The sequence below is a fragment of the Larimichthys crocea genome, chromosome XXI (assembly GCF_000972845.2).
Source record: "Larimichthys crocea isolate SSNF chromosome XXI, L_crocea_2.0, whole genome shotgun sequence".
Taxonomy (NCBI): domain Eukaryota; kingdom Metazoa; phylum Chordata; class Actinopteri; family Sciaenidae; genus Larimichthys; species Larimichthys crocea.
Window position 1 is genome coordinate 4,514,010 of NC_040031.1, and position 21,312 is coordinate 4,535,321.

General features: G+C 41.5%; 1 protein-coding gene across 6 annotated transcripts in view; it reads left to right on the forward strand.

Moving 5' to 3' along the window:
- Nucleotides 1–21,312, forward strand: part of tspan9a (tetraspanin 9a) — a 148,760-nt gene that overhangs the window by 67,325 nt on the left and 60,123 nt on the right. For 5 of the 6 annotated variants that reach the window (XM_019263439.2, XM_027272589.1, XM_010756816.3 and 2 more), the window contains one exon: nucleotides 17,523–17,602. In XM_019263439.2, the coding sequence (XP_019118984.1) occupies nucleotides 17,540–17,602 (63 nt within the window). In that variant the 5' untranslated portion in view covers nucleotides 17,523–17,539. Of the gene's footprint in view, nucleotides 1–16,408; nucleotides 17,603–21,312 lie in introns of those variants that run through there. The other variant, XM_010756815.3, reaches the window with a different exon arrangement.

Sequence of the window (21,312 nt, forward strand, 5' to 3'; positions counted from 1 at the left end):
CTGAACCTCATATCACCTCATATCACTGTGAAATGGCAAGGCAAGTGAGAATGGCAGCACTTCAGAAACCCATGGGTAACCTAGAGAGAGAAGCCATGAAAATTGTTGCGTCCATCTAAGACGCATACTGAAACAGAGTTGTCTATTTTAACTGCGGGTGTGATGCTTTATTGAGAGGGTAGCTGAGGGTATTGGAAGCAAGGAAGAAGATGGAGAGGCTAAGTGACAGAGCGGAGCAGCTGGATGTGAACTATTGAGCCACTCTAAAAAGCAGCTAGCAGTAGGCCATTTAACAGATGCCCTCACTTGTCAGCAGTTGATATTTGAAGTGAAGTAGTAGAGTATGTTCAACTCTGCCATAAAGTGAAATCAAGTTAACTGGAATGACGTTCTCGTAAAGCCTTCTGAATTTTTTTAAAGGCCCTTGTGTAGGATATGATCTCTATATTCAGGTATGATCTTCAATGATGTTTAATTAATACGTTGTTATCTCCATGTTTAAATTTGTTGCATGTAATTCCTCCCTTTTTAGATGGCTGTGTCCAACCCAAGATTTGCTAACTCTTGCACACTTGATTAAGCAAAGTAGCACTTGACAATAGTTATAGTGGGAACTGATTCAAAATATTATTCTTGTTTGTCTTTTAAAAGTGAGTTTGAAAATGCAAATAATAAAGCATAGGCCAAATCTAAACTCTAGTCCTCCATATATGTCTTTCTAATGCCGCATACAAACCAGGGTAAAATGATCTGATTTAAAATCAGAAATCTGATAACGGTTGCTATTTTTAGGCAACTTGCATTTGTCTACTTCTGAAATAAAGAACTCATATTTTTGAGAAATGACTGTGATTTCCAAATGGTAAATCTGCCACAGATAAAAACTGCATATTTGCTGTAAAGGAAGAATGTAAAGGAACTGGGCATAGCAAGAGGAACTAAAGGGAGCAGGGCTTAGCAAATGGTCAATCATGCACAAAGAGGAAGAAATTACATCACAGCGACTTGTGGGATAGAGCTGGAGAGGTAGTCTGTGAAAAAGCTGTGATTACTGCTGGATACCAATATGATTAACTGGGCAGACACAGTGCCAAAGGGACCAACAGACAGTGAGCTAAAATAGCTGGCAACTAAGAATTGCTTTGCTACCCCCAGGCTAAACTATAGAAAGGAATCACAAGCTGAATAAATTGCCAGCTGATTGGTGCCTTTAACCTGTCAGCAATCAGCTGCCACGTACCCACTGTCTGATGTCATACGGTAGTGCATAGAAATATCAAAGGAGTCTTTAATAGATAAATTGTCAAAGACTTGTGACCCCCAAGGGACAAAATACCCTCTTCACATGCTGTACAATCCTATCCACTTTGTAGGGTGTGACTGAGGGAAGGTTATTTATATCTTTAGCCATAGTATATTTAAGACAACATCATAAAAATTCAATAAAGTGGGAACCTAAATGGGAAATTACATTTTCTGTTCTGTCTGTAACATTTTCTTGACATGCTTTCTGGGGATACGCTTGACTGTCTAAATTGAGACATTTTGCAATATTCAGTAGTTCTTCTTTCATGCCATGCCAAAAGTACTCGATTATTTTATACTACAGTTCACCAGGTTGAGCATATTGTGTGGTGGCACTTAATACCATAAATACCATAGAACTGAACTATAGAAAACTGCAATGCAGTATCATGGCACAAACGTGAGAGAATATTTTTCTGTCATCTTGCATTTGCCCTGCTAAAGTTGTCGATACCTGGGTCTTGGCAGGACCTGAAATCTGCGTGCCAGCCTTGTAATGAGTATCCCTTGGGTCTGGACTCAAGCCTGTGCTCAAAGCTGCGTTAAGCGTGGATGCATGGATGGGGAGGACCAGCTAAATGAAAGTCCTGGCAAAGAGCTTCTGTGCATGCAGAGCCAGATAGAGTTGTGATTACCAGATAGAGTTGTGATTACAGCATGGACAGAGCTCAGATTTCTCTTATCAGGGAAAGGCATAGTCCAGGGGGCACTTAACTCAAACCAATGCATTAATCCTCCCATGTGGACTAAATCTCCAGAGATGATACTTGTACGTCATGATCCCGCTCAGTTTCCCTGTAATCATTTTGGCTTGTCCTGCTTCAGATGTTTACCTTTAGCTATAGTGCCCTCATGGATTGATGTCAAAGTTCTGCTTAATATAAAAAAGTAGTTCTTTTTCAGTCTGGCAGGATAATTATCAACAGATAATAGCAAGTAATGAGTTGCACTAAAAGGTCAGTTGCTATCACGTGTAGTGCATGTGAAGACTGACATCATTAATCAACGTTTTAATGCAATGCCTAATATACTGTAAATTCATACTGAAATACAAATATATTATGGTATTTCTGGTCACAATTACCATATATTATATGAAAAATGACCTGCATCAGACATCTTAAGACAGTCAGTTTAACAGCTAATGTTAATTTTGCCCATTTCCTTGAATTTTCTGTGGGTTATTTAAGAGCTATTCTTTTCTGTCAGCTGTTTAAGTCTAAACTTAATAAATCATCCTTTATGCCCTGGATCTGTGCTGTGTTAACCAATCGTCCCAGGCGTCCAAATATCAGCATAGACAGCCTAATCCACCACTGCATCCTCTCACCTTTAAGAGTTTAGTTTGTTGTACATATTATATTGTCAACAGTAAGTCACAAATGATTATCCTTTTTTTTTTTTTTTTTTTTCTTCAGATCCGCTGTTTGTGGATTTACGGTAAATTTTTAACAGGATGCTTGGCTGAGTAATTACTTTCCTGCATCTTCCAGTATGAGTCATATCAAATCAGTGTCATACTGAATATCTTCCACAATTGTTTTACTAAGCAAAATAACCCTGCAGTTAGGTTTGCCCCTCTGGAAGCACTAGAACAAATCCCTGAGCAGGAAGGGGAAATGTGTAAAAGTGTATATCTTTTTGAAGAATACATAGTAATTACTCATCCTGCATCTTATTATATACAGTAGATGAATCTGGACTCCCACGGTGCACTTGGTTATTTCAATAGTCATTTCTGAGAGAGAAAAAAATTAACTCAAGAGCTCTCAACATTTCATTACTTTGGATCCTTCTAGCATAGCAGTGCTGTCTTCATCATGCTCTCTCTCCATGTCATCTGATTGGTGTGTCAAACTTGAGAATGTTGCAAGATCCTGCTCTCTGTTAGAATACCATGTCAGCATAGTTCAAAGCTAATTCAATTTGCTCTATTTGGTATGTTGCTCATACTCTGTGCTATAGCCCCTCAAATTCAGTCAATGTTTGAAAAGGTGCAACGGTAAGCAGAACTATGGTGCTGTTATTCGGGGGCAGAAAGGGCTGTTGGGCAAGGGGCCTGCTTGAATCCAAAATGGAGGTTTGGGATGTAAAGTTGCAGGCAGTTGATCGGATGGGAAAGACCTCTGACCTTGATTTCCAAGCTGTCAGAGATGTTGACACCCTGCGGATACAGCTTGTCATTGTAACAGCGACATTCAAGCCCTCAATGTCACTCCGTTCCGCCTGGAGCTTAGAAGACACCTAAATCTAGACTCAGATTAGGACTGCATTAAATATCTTACGGTGGAGCTAATGGTCACATGACCCAAACAGTGATTCCAGATCAGTTCTTCTATTTCTAGTAGCGTCATGAATATGAGCCTGGAGCTTTGTTTAATAGTGTGCATCACATATCCATCAAAGCTCCTATTCTGAATGTCAGCTTTACTGTGATTTGTGGAGACAGTCACAGCTCACACAAGCTGCCTTTTGATGATTTCTTGGAAATAGCTGAAACCATAACTACTACTACAACAACAACAACATGAATAACAATAAATAAGCTGAGAGAAAAACAATGGTGACTGAAGACAAAAATAGCATCTATTAATGAGGCTACTAATGATAGACAAATTCTAATTAAAATGCTTGGCAGTAATACCCTTTCTATTGTAGGAGTGAAGCCATTCCCTGCCTTTTTCCCCCCCAATTCCTTGGTTTTAGTTTTTAAGGACATAAAGTATGGAGCATTATTACAGCAGATTAATTTAGCCTTACGCCACAGCAGAAGGTTGGAAGTGTTATGTGGTGAATATCTGCTCAGACATTACCCTCAAATATATGTTTGTACATTCCCATCGCAGTCACCTTGAGTAACAAAAACGCTTGGGTGTAATGAATTGCAGTATGAAATTTGAGCAGATATTATGAATATTAATGTGGATGCAGCACAGAGCCAGAGAGAGTGGTGTGGAATTGTTGAACCTGAAAGTCTTGTACACAGTTCACAGTACGCAGTGCTCATAGTTCAGATAAAGGGCAGCGAGACCTTTAACTCCAGTCCTATTTGTTCTGCTGCCTCTTTATAAACTGGCATGAGTCATAATGCCGGGCCTGCTTCCTTATGTATGCGAACAGCCTGTGGTATTATCATGAATATCAAATTATTATGTGTGTGGTGCCTTATCAGAGAAATCTAGGCAGTACAAAGACGTCTGCCACTCCCTGCACTCGGTATGCCTGCAAAATTTGATGGGACTCTTCAGCTGCCACAAACTGGCATTCACTCGATATCATGCAAGGTGAAGCTTGTTAAAATGGATGATGGCTATATGTTATGTTCAACGAGTGAAAATGGACAGCCCCCTTCCCCCTAATGCTTCCCTCTGCTTTAACATTCTGCGCTGTGTGCAGTTGCTCTTTGCTTCCACCTGTGATGTGGCAGGAATACCACAGTGGAGACAGACAGGAGCCGGGCACACTCTGAACAGGAAATAAAACTCCTGACGAACCGAATTAGGAACGGCTTGCCCAGCTCGTCCGGATTCCACGTTTTACGCCAGCATGCAGACTGACAGATAGACCCACGTGCAAAATGAAAACCAAACAAGGCCACACACTGATAAACAGAGTGAACTTAAGTGCATTGTGCTGCACTGCTGTCTTACAGTATGTCAAGAGAAATCATAACATTTGACCTGCCACTCAGGCAGCCAAAGGCAAAGGTGAAGTGTCAGTTGTTGAAATATGCTGAATTTTGATGCCTGACACAGGGAAGCTGCACCATAATTCCCCCCTCATTCTAAGCATTATATAAGCTCCCATTAATCTGTAAATGGAGTATTAATGGTATTGTGGGAATGCATGATAATTAGGTTGCTACTAAACACAGGGCCTTGTCCCTGTAAGGATAATGCAGGTTTTTTTTGTTTGTTTGTTTGTTTATATGTGAATGTAAATCCGTGGAGTAAAGAAGGTACTGAGGCTGTTTTCTCACTATGCTGAAGGTCAGTGTGTGAATAGGGAACGACAACGGAGAGAGTAGGCGCGTGTGTGTGGTTGTGTGTGAGGGACTGGGGGAGAAGACTGCATAAAATATACAGATACTGAATAACGAATACTGTATACTGGAGAGAGAGTAAGAGAGGGGGGGGACCAGAGAGGAGAAAGAGTTACTAACTCAGAGTGTAACTCAGACGGGCAGGCTGTGCTTCTTAACTTGGGACATTGAGTTAAAGATCTCCTGTGTGTGTGTGTGTGTGTGTGTGTGTGTGTGTGTGTGTGGTTTGTTACAATAGAGCTTTGCTCTGGGAGTGGTGAAGTCTTTATATAAGGTCCACTGTCACCCCTCTGCAACAGCTGCAAAATATTGGTTTTTTACCTGGCTGGAGTCTGTGAGAGAACATTGATAATGTTCCGAGTGTGTTCAGATGTACATAGAGACGAGGTGTGCCTTAATACCTTCTTGCAAGTGTATATCAAATGTGTCTACTTTTTTTTTCTCGCTTCAGAAAATGAGATTAAACCTATAATGTGGGAACTCTGTGCTCTCCTGCAGCAATCGCCCTCAGCAAGCTCCATGCAAAACCTCCTATTACATGAAGCAGCGTTGCTGTTTGATATGTGCAGATTATGATTTCAACACCCAGGAGGAGAAGTGGATATTATAATCCATTGCCATGGGTGATAGGTCAGAGGAAAGCTATTTTATGGCCTTAAATCATTTTGAGGGAGACCTTGTGCTCTTGAGAGTGATGTAAAATTGATGACTGAGTGGCAGAGTGGCTCATATTTCCTTCTCAGTGGCCCCTCTGCCTCTGAAGTTTTTAGGGCATGTCATGGCTAATCTTGTTAGAATTCATATTCAATCATTTCCTCTGAGAAAAAAACATTCAATGACGCGCCTTATTTACATAGTGTATTTTTACATGTATAAGCACACAATGAATAATGTTCAACTCATTAATGCTCTGCATAAATTGCTTTTTCCTTCTTCATTATGTTTTGGGATTTGTGGCGAAATAAAAATTATTTTCGTTTAAATCATCTACAGGCAATTTTGTTCCAGTATCATGCTGCTAGAAGTATGACATGGGGTGCGAGAATATTGAGTTAATTTATAATCATCAGTCCTCAAAGGGAATGTGCAGAATTGGGAGCCATCAGCAGGAAATGTGTAAGTAGGTGAAATCAGAAAAGTAGCCGGAGCCAATTTCAGCTTGCACACTGGGGAGCATTACTGTCTGCAGACTTTAATTAAGAATATTTGGCAGCTAAGCAGATGCTCTGTTTCTACGTGTGTAACAGATGTTTTGATAGTTTGCAAATACTCAATGTAATAGATTACTTTCTCACTTGGTAAACATTAAAAATAAATTGTTTTATTAATGCTGCCTTTATCTTTTTGCTGGAGGGCTTCAAATTCCATTTTCTGCTCGGGGAACCTATAACCACATATGGGATTTCTCAGAGAATGTGCTCTACTACTGTATGTATGTATGTATGTTTATATTATGGGCGAGCCGGTGTCCTTCTTTGCGGATATCCTCGACATGTCTCTGTTGGTGGATATTTCCATATTTACTTCTACATCCACTAAATTATTTGTGCTTATACAGAAACATATGGGCAGATATTGTGTTGGCAAGTGACAATAAGCTTTTAAGATGATCGGGCCATGTGTTTCAGCATTTAGCAGGTTGAGGAAGAGATTCCTTTTGGTTTGTTCCATACCATTCATGCAGCTCTGTAGACATTTGCTGTTTTTATTCTCACAGCCACAGGGGTGAAGAGACCGGTGCGTGCTGCTTTGTGTTGTTTACATAAAACATCCATCAGCTCCAGTTTGTTCACTCCTTGCTGTATCATATTCTTGTCTGTTCAGACAGAAGCTATCGCATCGCTGCTCACCCTTTTTGATTGCAGCAGAGTTTTTTTTTTTTGTGAAAAAAATGAAATGTACAGGCATTGGTTTGTCTTGACAAGTGATATTATGTGGCGTCAGACTTTATCTGTTGCTTTATCAGCAGTTATTGATTCATATCTGGAGATTTTATCCCCGCAAACACAATGACATGGCAGCTGCTTCTTTAGAGGAGGGCATTAATCCGCGGCAGGGCAGTTCCTGTAAAAGTGAAGGGATCCAGGGCATTTTGCCACTGTCTGCTACCTTTATCTCTCCTCCCCTCTCCTCTCCTCTGTGACATGACTCTTTGCTGGTCTGTTTCTTCGGATCTCTCTGGATGGTAGTGACAGAGCGTCTGCTCATGAATGACCACAACCATATTGATAGTATCCACGCCAGAAGCAAGACCCCATGTGCTTAGTTCAAACACACACACACATACACACACACACATTTACACTTGGACTAGTCAGGGCTCGCCATATTGTGGGGAGGCGCTGCCCAGCTGGTCAGATTGGAGATGAACTCTTGTGGGCCATCTTCTCTTCTCTGCAGGTTTCAACCATTTGGTCGGATCTGTTTTCTTTTTCCTTTCTCTCTCCCACCCACCTCTCTCCGTCTCTTTTTTTTTTCTTGACATATGTGGGTGCACACATATTGTTTTATGATGAGATTATGCTAATAGCAAGATGGTATGTGTCATAGGCAGCTCAAGATCATGCAGCGATCAATACCCCTGAGGTATAAACAACAGTCTGGAAGACAGAGATGGGTCTTTGTGGTGCACAGGATGGTAAAGCTCCTCGGGCATTCTGTTGTGTCTTTAATCCATCCCTGCCTTTGAATCCTCAGCCAGGAGCTGTAGCGCCTAGTAGCACAAATTGCAGAAAGACGGATACTTTGCCACACCATGCACTCCGTCTTTCCTCTCGCATCCCATCTTTTGCACTCCCTCCTGTCTAACTCCAGCTCTTTCCATCTTCAGCACAGCAGTGCCGTCCACCCCTCCTTTGTTTGGACTTCAGCAACAGCCCAACTGAAATATTGATGAACCCCATTTGACCCCTCATGGCTGTGTCAGCTGCTTCTTTAACGTTCCTTTAGAGAGGCACCGTGCTCATCTGCTTATTGACTCGTGCTCATGTTAGACAGACTGTACGTGATGGTGCTTTATGTGCCGCCAGCTGTTATCCATCCTCTTGTAGGTTAAGAACCAGAGATGAAGCCGCGATGTTGACCTTACTCCCTACAGAGACTGACCCTTTAATCCTTCTACATGGATAGACTGAGATCATACACCGATTCGAGCTGGTGACTGATTTGCCTCAGACGACTTACAGTCATAATCTTCACAGCCAAGCTGAGAACACATGGAGTGATAGGGCATATTTTACTGCCACATAAAGGAGGCACAGGGACTGTAAGTTCACAAAACGCAGCATGCTGCTTGACTGATTGTCTCTAATGGTCCGTAATATGTTTGTCTCCCACTCTACTCTTTTCTGGATGTCTCCCTTCACTGTGTCCAACCCTGGTAAAACCCAGAGGAGAATTTTGTTTCTAAGCTCTCTCCAGTGTGCCCTAACCTGTTTCCCCGAAGCACATTTAAGTATGTGTTGGATTGCTTATGAGGCGCCACACGAATGCAGCTCAACCACATGGCTTTGGGGTTCCAGAGCAAAGAAAGATCCGACCACCATATATTCTTGTTCCTCCACAGCCTTAAATAGTTTTTATGTTGCACCGGTGGCATAGGCAGGTTATGGAAACTTGAGATGTGAGTGGCATCGCTTCCGTTGCGGTTGCCATTTTTTCCATATGACTTGGACTCACAGCGATAAGTACATCCTGTTTCACTTCTTACAGCACATAAAAGACCCATCACCTGCTTCCCTTTTCTCTTTTGGCCCTTGGGATCAGTAACTTAATCCTTACTGCAGCAGAAGAACTGCTAATATGAGCATGCAACAGAAGGTCTCACCTTTCTTTGATGTTTTTTAGTTTAATGTGTGCTATTATAACCTTAGGAAAGTGGCAGTGTGTGATCTAACCTAACCTGAAAACTCTTTTGCACATTGAGTGGTGTTGTTCCTGAGAGCAGAAGGCAAAAAACTGTCACCATGTTTCTACTTTTCTGTGTACAAACCAAATCAATTTTGATATTTTCTGATATGAATATGTCATTATGTAAATGCAGCATCAACATTGCATAAAGTGATCTAACTGAAAGCAAATGGGCTGTGTATGCATTACAACTTGCTTTTTAATTTGGTCAGCAGTTGGCCTGTTAATTTTCATATCATTCCAATATTATTCAACTAAAAGTCAATAATTTATGATGCAGAATTATTGACCAGCATACGTACAAGCATTACTGTTCAGTTAAATAATATTGGATATTTTTGGCTTCATAATTGCTTGAGATTATTGAATTATGGCTTTCTGTCTGTGTTAATGTATCAGCCTTTGAATTTGTATTTTTTCTCAACTGAACTGCTCTTATGCAATATTAGAACACTAGCACTGAAGAAGAAATTCAGTAGAACTGTCGGGCCCTCCCCCCGAGTCAAGTTTAATTAACTCGGACCCTGAATTCAGTGGCTCGAGGACATTCTCAGTGAACTGGATCTGATTCATATTGCTGATGTGCCATCTTTTCTTCACACACTTATGGCTCTCTTAAATATTACATAAAGCTTAGGACACTTTGCACTCCTTTGATCAGCATTATCAGAACACTGTGCCACTCCTGATTTATCTGCGAGGCTATTCTGGGATTCATATATCATACTGCTAGAGACATCACAGGCGTTTGACCTCTTTGCAACAACCTTTATTGAACCGGACTTTACTGCATTGTGATACTACGTTGAATTTCAATGGTGATAGACACTTTCTGATCTAAATGCTAATGTAGTATCCCTTAGTTGGAGTATACTTACTTTACTTGTAAAATCCTGCCTGTCTCTGGTGTCCTACCTTATCTCCTGCAGCTTTGATGGACGTGCCTGCAGGAATTAAGTTTAGATTGGGGCTTGGCTGCTGGACTGGCTGCTGGGTCTCTGCGGCTTTATGTGTATTTAATTTTATATATGAGTGTGTGGTACTCTGTGTCTGTAAAATGTCACAACTGCTGGTTTTTCACATATATCCTGTCAGAGACACAAACATGTGTTTCCTGTTCTCAGCAGTAGGTTTACTTCTCACACTGTGACTGTCAGGGGTTTTCCCCACTTTAGAGGATGAATAAACAAATACAGGACTGTTTAGGCAAGTGTATAATATACACATCTGATGAGACATGTCAAGATTTGTAAACGGTCAGTCAGCACCAACTTCATAATTTTAAGAGACCAGCGTTTCGAGCATTTTTTCTTTATGAAATAGTGCTTGATCTTTTCCAGCTTTCGTGTTGTTATCTGGAGCCTCGCATGTGTAATTTCCTAATTAAGACTCTTTCCAGACACCTTTATTGACTTTTTGGTTGCAAATCACCAAAGTGTGGCTGAAAAATGGCGCTGCTGTCTGGCCAGCCTCATCTCAGAGGGTAATATTCAGAGCATCATAAAAGGGCAAGATAGAACCATAAATATCAAACAAGATTGACATCTAATTTTAATTTGATTCGGAAGATGAGGCAGATAGAGTTAATAGCTTGTTAGGACATCTCTACGTCACTGCATACTCCACAAAGTATGTGATCCACTTAGGAAATGTCATGTTGTGAGTAGCGTTCAGTTTGCATCCACAGCAACAGACTTGGCCAAACGTTGAGGGGATCTAAGGGCTGTTGGCGGTCGCATACTGTGTCCAATGAAACCCTTTGTAGTTAATCCTCTCCTTATGCTCAGACCTTGATCATGCATTCACACCATGGTCATGTGCTGTTGCATGTCATATACTGTATGTCTGCGGGTCTGATATGGTTTCAGATTGACTGGTCAAAGCTATGCAGCACTAATTCTTTGTGTAATATGAGCAAAGACAAATTATCAAGTCATTATCTAGTAGACATTCTTGTTTTCTTTGTCAAAAGCTGCCATCCCCATTGAATGTTTGAATCTCTGTGCTACATTTCTCCACAGTTACACCATTATATTGTTATTAAAGAAAATCACATTTTCTCAAAGTTGAGAGTAGATTGACATTTTAATGGAGCCAGTATTTTATTTTTGGGATGCTGTCATGCATGAGATAACCTTGTGACCATGGGTGTGATTGTCATGATTCAATTCCACTCAGTGAATTGTTTGGTGAGACATTCAGTGGCAGGATATCAAAGGATATCAAAAGTACTGACATTTTCCCCATGAAAGACACCATTCAGTTCATTAAGTTGGCTAAAAATAGTGGGTCTAAATTTTAATTCCTCTGTCTCACAAGGTTTTGGAGCCTAAAAGGTTATTGAATAAAAACAACTTTTATATATTACATTAAAAAAAAGACTCGATTTAATCATTCTTGTACCTGAAACAAACTTCTGAGGTCACAGACACTGAATTACACAGACCTTAAAGATTTAAAGCAGATTCACCAGAGAGGTAAATATTTTAGATTAGCCAAATATAAAAATACTTTCAGTGTAATCTACTTTAGAACCACTCCACCTTCAAACATTACATGTTTCCAAAACTATTACAGTTTCCAAAACTAAATGACTCTCTCATCTTATCCCGACGTGTACTGTATCTCAGTATCTACATGTCTTCAGTGACATTTTGTGGAAAATAGTATTCATGATTTCACAATAGACACTGTAGACACAGTAGATAATAATTATATTATAATAAAACTTGATTACTAATAACCAGTCTCAAGACTTGAAATAGCCAACATCAAACAGATAACAAATCTGAGAAAGCAGCAGAAGTTACACAGATGCTCTCATATATTATGTTACTAAAAAAGTTATGGTATCAAGCAAACTCAGCTTTTATACAAACAAACTTTTTTTCAGCCTTGACAGATAAAGTGCACCAAAAACTCACTTTATTAAAACCATATTCCGGCTCATACAGGACTATATGTATAGGACTACAGTATATAACATGAGCAGGGTTCTATTTTTTAGCCTTCCCTTCTAACCATCTGTCGTCTTCTGTTGTGCATACTTACAACTCAACTTTCCTCTGCCTCTAGTTGATGGCGTGCCGATTGAGTTTGGATTCTGATTCTTTGTATGTAATTATCGTAAAAGGAATGTGTTGTTGTAAACAACATGTTATTTCTGTAGACTGGACTTTGATGGAGATGGAGAATTCCAATTGTTGCCTTGAGGCTGACTGTGATAAATTGGCATAATCAGCCAATAAACTCAGTGTTCAGCCTGTGACAAATGTTCTGTTGGTGCCAGACTTTACCGACTTATTGGATGTTGTGTTTTTGACATAGGTCTTTCATTTAAGGGGGCACTCTATCAATTCCACACATGTAGATCAGTATACTACCTGGCCTCTGAAAAACAGATCTCTTTGTAAACGATCTTTGTAATATCTGACAAAATAACCCTGTTAATGTACTATGTCATGTTGAGCTGTCTCAGCTTTGGCTTGGAGGCTATAAATAACAGAAAGCCTGTATGTAGTTAGAAGAACATGGGTGCTTACTGGTATGGAGGTCTAATGGGGCCTGTAATTGGGTTGTATTATGGGGAATGCAGGATCAAGTCTTTTTAAGCTTAACCCAAACCAGCAACTACAAGTTTACAACTTTTGGCCACTGCGGCTGACAGTTCTGACAGTTCCTTTTTTAAACCTGTCTCCTGCAAGTCCCGAACCTAGAAAGTGTGACTTAATTACTTGAATGCCACATTCAATATCCCTCTGACAGTAAAACCACCAATAAAAGCCAACTGGCAGACAAATCTCAAGTTGGCAAATAAAGTAAAGAGGTTATGTACAATTACAGCAGCCCTTTTAATGTTACAGCATTGCAAAAGGTATCAACAGAAGTGGTATCAACAGAAAGTATGCAACTGTATGACACATGATGATAAATATATGAAATATAAGGTAAGATAAAGACAGTTTTTACTGAACATTTAATGAAAAACTAATAAAATAAATAATAAATTACTCTAAAATCACTAAACCCTGTCAGATAGTCTGAAGTATAGTGCTGCAAGGCTTAAAGTGATAACGTTAGTGAACATAGTGCTCTGGAAAATAGAGATTTTTATGTTACAATATTTGTTTATTGTATTTCCCACCAACATAATACTTGTCTCATAAAAACTGAACCAGCAACTTATTAAGTGTATTTATCAAGTGCAGCCTCTTTATTTAGTTTCTATAAAAAACCTCCTTTATATCCCTGATGTATAATGCAGGCCAAACAAGAGAGACAGGACTGTTATGGCTACGGGTCACTAAAGGCTAAGTAAAATTACTTTTTTCATCTAGTTCTGATAAATTACATCTCCTGTTGGTGTCATAACAATGAATCAATCTATAAAAATAAAATAAAAAAAGCTACAACTGCAGGGCTTTGCCTATTGTTTGCAAGCATAGTGACATAGAAGTTAGAATATTAAGTAACTAATGTGAGGATGCAGGAGAGACTTCTAAGCTGATATTGGAGTCATTCGTCTGTAATTTAAGTCTATGGCACAGGCCTATAATTATGTGATTAGACAGCAACAGACTTTTAGTACATTGCCCGTCACCCCCTGCTGTTTGTAGGCTGGAATGTCTTTGTTATCTAGACCACATACTATGCTGTTCTTGCATATTAATACTGCCCACCACACAAAGACAAATAATCGAATCCATATAATGTATAATTCTTTTATCACTATTATTTATCACTATATATTATTACTTGACACCACTATATATTTATCATTATTTGCCTCGGGGCCCTGATGCAGGTTCAGGGTTAAGTATTTGTGTTCCGCTATCTTTTTGTGAAACATTGTGTAAAGTAGCTTTGAGGAAGTCCCCATTGGTTCCATCTGAACTGTAGTCTCTTCGGTCCTGTCTGTCTTTGCAACATACATATGTTGAAGGATCTGCCAGTTTTACTCAGCATCATAGAAAATCTCATCCCACTCAGCCCCTCCATCTCAGCCCAGGCTCCCTGCTCTGGTCTGCTCTGCTGTGCTACGCATATTTTTCACCTTCTCTCAGAGCCTCTACTCCTCGGTGTCATCCTATAGACATCCATTTCTCCTGAGTCTCGCTTTGTATCTTTCTCTCTTGTTTCACCCCCTTCAACCTAATGCAGGCATGCAGCGGCCCATTCCTCTGAGTCGATGGATGGATCTGTGCGTAGCTCTGGAGTGGAGTCGGATGGGCTCGGATGTGTCCTTCAGGCTACTTGAGGAATCAGAAACACACACACTAAGAGCCCTACTGAGCGCTGATAAATGTAACCCTCAGAGAGAGCAGCGCTGACGTAGATTATATTGAATTTAGAGTGGCCTGAAAGCTATTGGACAGAAAGTGTCTGAATTCTGACAGTCTTTGTAGCCTCTCACATATTTTCACCAAGAAGCATGATAACTAACCATGTCACTTGTAACTTAGTAGCAGCCATTTTCATACAGTAATGCAACATGTCTACCTTTGGCAGCCGTATGATGAATTTGCCTTAATCATTTGAAGTTGCTACCTTAGTTAAACATGAAAGATCCATGGTCAAAAATTAAAGGCTGAAAATGTATAAATATGTGATTTTTTACTGATAACAGCTATAATGTACTTAATGTGACAAACATACCACCTACTAGCACCTTTAAAGCTAACTAATTGGCACATTGCATCTGATTTTGTGATTATTCAAGAGCTGTGTGTCTTTGCTGGTTGACTGGTGGCAAGACTTTAGAAAATGACTGCACCCCCATCAACATTTCTTTTACGTCTACAGTAAGACCCCTAGGTAAATGTATCCTATGCAAAGATTTTACAGTCTTAAACTATACATCCGCCATTTAAACCAGCCACATCATTTCTGTGCATCACAACAACAATACATGCGCTTCCTCAAGGCTGTGTTTTTACTCTTCAGTGGTAAAACTCTAGAGGGTTGGATTAGCTTGTCTATGTCGATTTGGTGTTACTGGATTTACCTTTAAGACCATTCAGTTGAAACTCTCCCTCCATCTGTCTAGAGGCTGAGCCATCACCAGCTTTTAGCTGACAGAAGACCATTACCACAGCAAAACAATGTGCAGTCTTGCGGTAGATCTGTTTTAGCTCCAAGTCTTGGAGAAACCTGATTGTGGGAGTCAATAAAGCCAAATATATTATTATTCTAATATGTCACCTGAGGTTAAAATAAATCTCAAGCAAGCTCACACAGATACAATTTGAACATGTCAATCATTGTCCTGTTTTAATGAAATTTGAAATGTTCACAGTCACTATCTTAGGGATCTTTCACTAGTTAGCCTTTGTTCTCTGATGATATGCACATCTAGCTGTTTGGGGAGCTATGTAAGGTTAAAATCAAAGCTCTATAATAATCTTGTCAGTTTGGTGCGTGCCTCAGCAGGGCCATTCAGTAAGAGTGTTCAGCATCTTAAAGCCACTATCCCCTTTGCGTGCTTCAGATGGTGCCATAATTCCAAAGCCTGGACGCTGCCAGTTAATTGGGTCCCCTTACATGGATGTGGGCAGTGCAGTGATGAATAACACAGAGCAACAGCGTGACCAAACTGCAGCTCAGTACTGTCGCCACCACCCACATCAGATGCAGTAATCACTCCAGTGCTAGTCGCTTGATGTTTCAGGCAGGTTTTTTTAGAAATATATGATACATCACACTGCTGTCTGAGTTAACTGTGTTTTTTATATTTCAATGAAATTGAAGACTCCAAATTAAAACAACGTAAGAAGCTATAAAGGCACGTGTGAAATCGCAGGTGTCTGTGTCGTCAACAGACTGACATTGAAATCTCTTTGCATGCAAAAGAGCCTGCCAGCAATTTCTACCTCACACGCAGCCCCCAGCCCTGCTACTTCACACACAACCCTTATTAATCTACAATTACCTTGACACGTTTTTTTTTTGTTTGTTTGTTTGATATTCTTGAATAAATCTCTGCCCTCTCAATTCCCCTGACAGCAAAGATGAAATTGCTGATCATGTATAGTCAAAGCAAACACAGTGATGGGCTTATTAAAGACACAGGGAGTGGAGAGGAGGAGCTCGGGTCTGGCTGCAGCTGCTGTATTGGATGTTTGCTCAGCAGCGGGGAGGAGCTGAGGGAGAGAGAGAGAGAGAGAGAGAGAGGGAGAGAGTTGGGGGAGGAGGGCAGAGAGTAGGCTTGTTTGGAGATAGGGAATGCCTGTTAGTGTGTCTGCCGATAATAGCACATCAGCCAGAGCACTGCTATTGGGAGAGCAGAGCACAGGCAGTGCGGAGGACTGAGACGCTGAGACACAGCCACAGAATGGCACACTAGAGAAGACAGGCACAGTCAGAAAGAAACAGAGGGACAATAAAATAAGGGAAGAAAGAGAGCGCATCAGAGAGCACGTTGAGAAGAGGAGGACAGAGAAGGAGCAGAGCATTGGAAAGAGGAGAGGAGAGTGAGGAAGGGAGAAAAGTTACCAGGTCAGCAGGAGAACGTGGAAGTGGAGCAGCTGAGACTCACTGGGGTCTCACTCCCTCTGGAACAGCCCGGCACAGAAATAGGAAGCACAGAAGGAGAGAGATATTCCAATAGGGGATAGAGGGACTACAATAACTTCTTCCTGGAAAGATAGTCCTGTCATAAAGCAAGGGGTAATGCTCCTCACAGGACCCTTCTGCACAGCTACTTCAGCAAGAAAGCAGCAGCAAGCAGAAGACACTTAAGTCTGGTGCAGGTGCCTGGACAGTGCAGCTCTACTCACTTCTATACTGAGGACTTTCTTACCCAACTGTGTGCTTTTCGGTGGATGTAGTTGTGCATTTATCTTTCTTTAGTTTTTGCTTCAGAGTGTGAAGCAGTGGGGATTTTGGAGGGTGAATTGTCCTGTCCTGTCATCTCTGAGACTATGGTAGACTGTGCGTCAGGGAGCCCTTCATCAGCAGCTGCAGCCTTAGAGCATGGAGAAGTCCAGCAGTGAGGAGTCAGCCATTCACCGTAGCCCCTCCGTAGATAGCCGCGACTCCGATTTTGCTCAAGCATCCACGTCTGGCCGCCCATTTGGCGGCCGCGGCTTCACTGCCGGCGCATTCTACGGCTCCACGGGGCCGCGCAAAAACGCACAGCAGGGACAGGCTGGAGCAGCAGCAGCAGCTGACACCAGCGGAGGAGACAAGACCAACAACAAGTACAGCTCACCAAAAGGCAGCAAATACGTAGTCTTTTACCTGGATCTATCCTTTGTGTTCCTTTTAGAATTCAAGAAGTGCAACATGGCAAGAGGCTGCCTGTGCTGCTTGAAGTATATGATGTTCATCTTCAATCTCATCTTCTGGGTAAGTGGCTCATCTTTGTGTTAATACTTTTCTCATTATACTTGTTCACATTTATCTAGCTGATGTTAATGATACAAATGTGCAGATATGGCTTAAAAGATGTTGCTGACGGAGTCTATCTGGCTTTAGTAACTCATTAAAGCATTAATGATTCGCCATACCAGTGGTAACAAATATGAAAGCTCAGTGTAAGTTTTTTTTGAAATATTAATCAGGAAACATTATAGCAAAGTGATGGTTGTCTAGTGCAATCATGCGCTTCTAATTATTACATCAGGCTGTTTATGCATGTTCCTCTCTGTGCATGTTGCTATTCCTGGATGTCATGACAGAGTCAGTGGCAATGCACCAAGTCTCCTCTTGTATGTGACTGTTGTGGTGGTAAGGGAGATATGAGTTCATTAGGGTCACTCATTCAGATGGTTATATGATTTACAGTGAACATGGAGTTGAAATGCTGCTACTGGCATGCGAAAGAGGCAAGTGAAAGAGTATATGTCTCTACAGTGCAGTCACATTGATGAGCACACGCAATATGCAGAGATTGTCAGGCGCTTTCATGTGATGATCTGATTGATGTGCTTCATTTTCTTTTTTTTTGATTTGCTCTTCGAATCAAATGTCTTTGCTCTTGGGTAAAGCTGCAATCAATAATGGAGAATATTAAAGGTAAAGTTCAGCGCCGGTGCACTGGGACATTTGGCTGAATATGTGCAGTTAATTAAAAATGTTTGTAATTCTCCATATTTGTACTAATTACAGTAATAGCAGGGGGGAAAAAAATGCATTAGCACTGTTCAAGCCAATTTTACTCACAAATCGATTTCACCCAGGCGTACTTGGCCAGCGTGTGGCAGGCTCTGCTGTGTACCCATGCATGGGCATTTGTTGTAAAAGTGGGCATCCCTTGAATGTTTACAGAATGGATTAGAGGGCTTATGGGTTATAGGGCCAAGTCTTTTGTATGGATGCAGCGAAGCGTGAAGCGTAAAAACATCCCAACACTGGGGACTCTACCAACCCAAGCCCACCATGGCACTGGGTTGTGAGCCCTGCTAACTGGGGCACATTGAAGGCAACAGAGCGGGCATTAGCTTGAGCCCAGCTGTGATCAGGACAGCATTAAAAACACGCACACGTACACATGCACCACACAAACCGAGATCTATCCCATCGTCCACTCCATATACTATAATGAGCAGCACTGCTAGTGGGCTTAGGTCAGAGCTGTGTGGACCTCTCTTGCTGCTTCAGGGCAATATCTCTATACCATTCTCATATCATTAGCCAGTCCACAGAGGCGAGGGCAAGAAGTGATTGGCAGATACACACAAATGGCTCAGGGGCTCTTCGCCTTGATGTAAATGTTTGTTTAAGGGAATGAAAGGGTCAGAAAAGCTTAGTTGATGTCAGATTCATTAATGCAGACATTGACTTATCTTGATGTGAGTACCTCTTTTTGAACTCAGCCAGGACTGCGTCTCTGTGGGCTTAGGCCTGGTTTAAGTTAGAGATGGAAATTTTAAGCAACACATCATCAATGTGAGCGACACCTGTTCCCATACTGCTCTGTCAAATAAAAAATAACACATGTGCTCTGGTTCTGATCACATGTCTGGCCACTAAAATACCTTAATAGAGTGACCCTGCATTCTTGTATTGCACGAGTAACTTCAGCTTTGCACAAAAAAAATGATGATAGATGATGATGATAGTTTATGATAGCTTAAGGCCATTAACAGAGTGACCCCATCAGTTACCGGTATGTTGGCCCCAGCCTGCTTGGCTCATTTAATAGAACAGAAACTGCTGTTATAGGTCAACCTTTGCCATCGGTCATGAGGTTATTATTGTGTGCTATCTTCTTGAGGGCCACTCACAAGGGATTTGTGTGAAGGCATTTACTTTCCAGGTTTGTTCCAGCTCACTTTGTGCTTAACCCTTTTCAGTGGCAAAACCCTGCCGTTAATAACCGGCTGCTGCACACCACTAATAAGGAGGTGGAAAAGAGGCTTTGGATTTCAAGGCTGGTGGCCTCCGATTCAAGTAGGGCCTAGCTTGTTGGTCTCCATGGTAAATGCATTACAACCATCCACAGAGTGTGTTGAAGTGCTCCGTATAGTGTCAGATTTGAGGACCCTCTGTCATCTTGTGTGGATATGTGTGTGTATGTGGGAGCATAGGGACCATAAGTAGCCAGACTTTATCCAGTGCTGCGTATCCCCTGCTGTGCAATAATTGAATTTTTACTCTGGTAATATTCATTTAATGAACACCCACCATGCGTATTCCCTTTCATTCCCTTAGATTGATACTCTTGTTGTCTTCTCACCACTAGATCATTTTAATGACAGTTTAATCACATGGGAAAGGAGTGGGGTGAAGACGGGGGTAAGGATGCAGCATGTAGCTGGCGGATTCGTCCATCAGCATGCGACAGCTCCAGGCTCATCTGCTGCTGGATGACTGGCACTCTAGATTCTGGGGCAGGAGTGTGCCCAGTTGAAGGTTAGCGGAGCTAAGGATAAAGGGTTTGCTTCTCAGTGAGCGGTCGAGACAGGGTGCCTGAGCACTCTTGGATATATAGTAAGGAGGGGGTGTTGGAGGCATGTTGTATCTTGACACCCCTGGGATTGTGCTGCTCTACATCTGACACTCCAGGAATCACAAGGTTACTGCAGCTGGTACGGAGGTTTGCCTCTGAAGCTTGACATCTCATCTCAGGACTGAAGAGAGGGAATGGTGCGTTGCAGTAACCAGACACCAGGTACAGCAGCGGTCTCTTCTTTCTGACTGTGGGCACATGCACGAGCACACTGACTGTGCATACACAAACACACAGCCATCCCTGAAAGTACGCTCACCCTCCCACACACCATCCACTCCACGGGGCTTACAGTGGTAACTTGAAGCACAAGGTAAACAGTGGCAAGCACTCCAGGCATCTTCATACATGCGCTCATCCTCAGGCCCCCCAGCAGTTGTTCATGACCATCTGGCTTCTCTTTCTTATGAGGGATTAGAAGAGTCTGAGCTGCAGGGGGAGTTTCAGGCAGATTAGTGCAGTATTTGGTGGTGCGGCTTGGATTGAGAGCATGACTCCTTAGGACAGCTCTATGCCAAAGCCAACAATCATCCAAGCAAATGGCCTTTGTGCTGTGACAATCTGTGGTTTATTGGGGAGGCGGAACTGTTCTCTCACAGACACGTTTACGGTTTGACCAGCCTGATAGGGTGATTGATGTTAAGTCCCATTGGTGTCAGCCTTGTGAACATATCGGTGTAGGTGTTCTTGCTGGGAGCAAGGATTTCAGCCTCTTACTCGGCAGTATGTCCTCTGCACTCGCAGCGTCTTCTGTTAATCTCTTCCATTCAAGATTCAATTTATTGTCCACTGCTGCACTTATTCAGTGTCCAGCAACACTGAACACCTATGAAAATATGAAAGTATGAAAATATAAAAATACACAACACAAAGACACCAAATTGCAAGCATCATCGCACAAATGCTCATTTTATTTGTTAGAGATTGTACAGAAGCTTTACCAGTATCGTGCTCTACCAAGAGCTAAAGCATCTTTTCTGTTTTTATATATATATATATAATTTTTTTTTTTTTTTTTTTTTCTTGTCCTTTTTTTTTCTTGTCCTGTCCTTTTTTTGTAGTCTTGTCCTACAAGTAGAAGAAGGGTGCTAGTATCAAAGCCGCT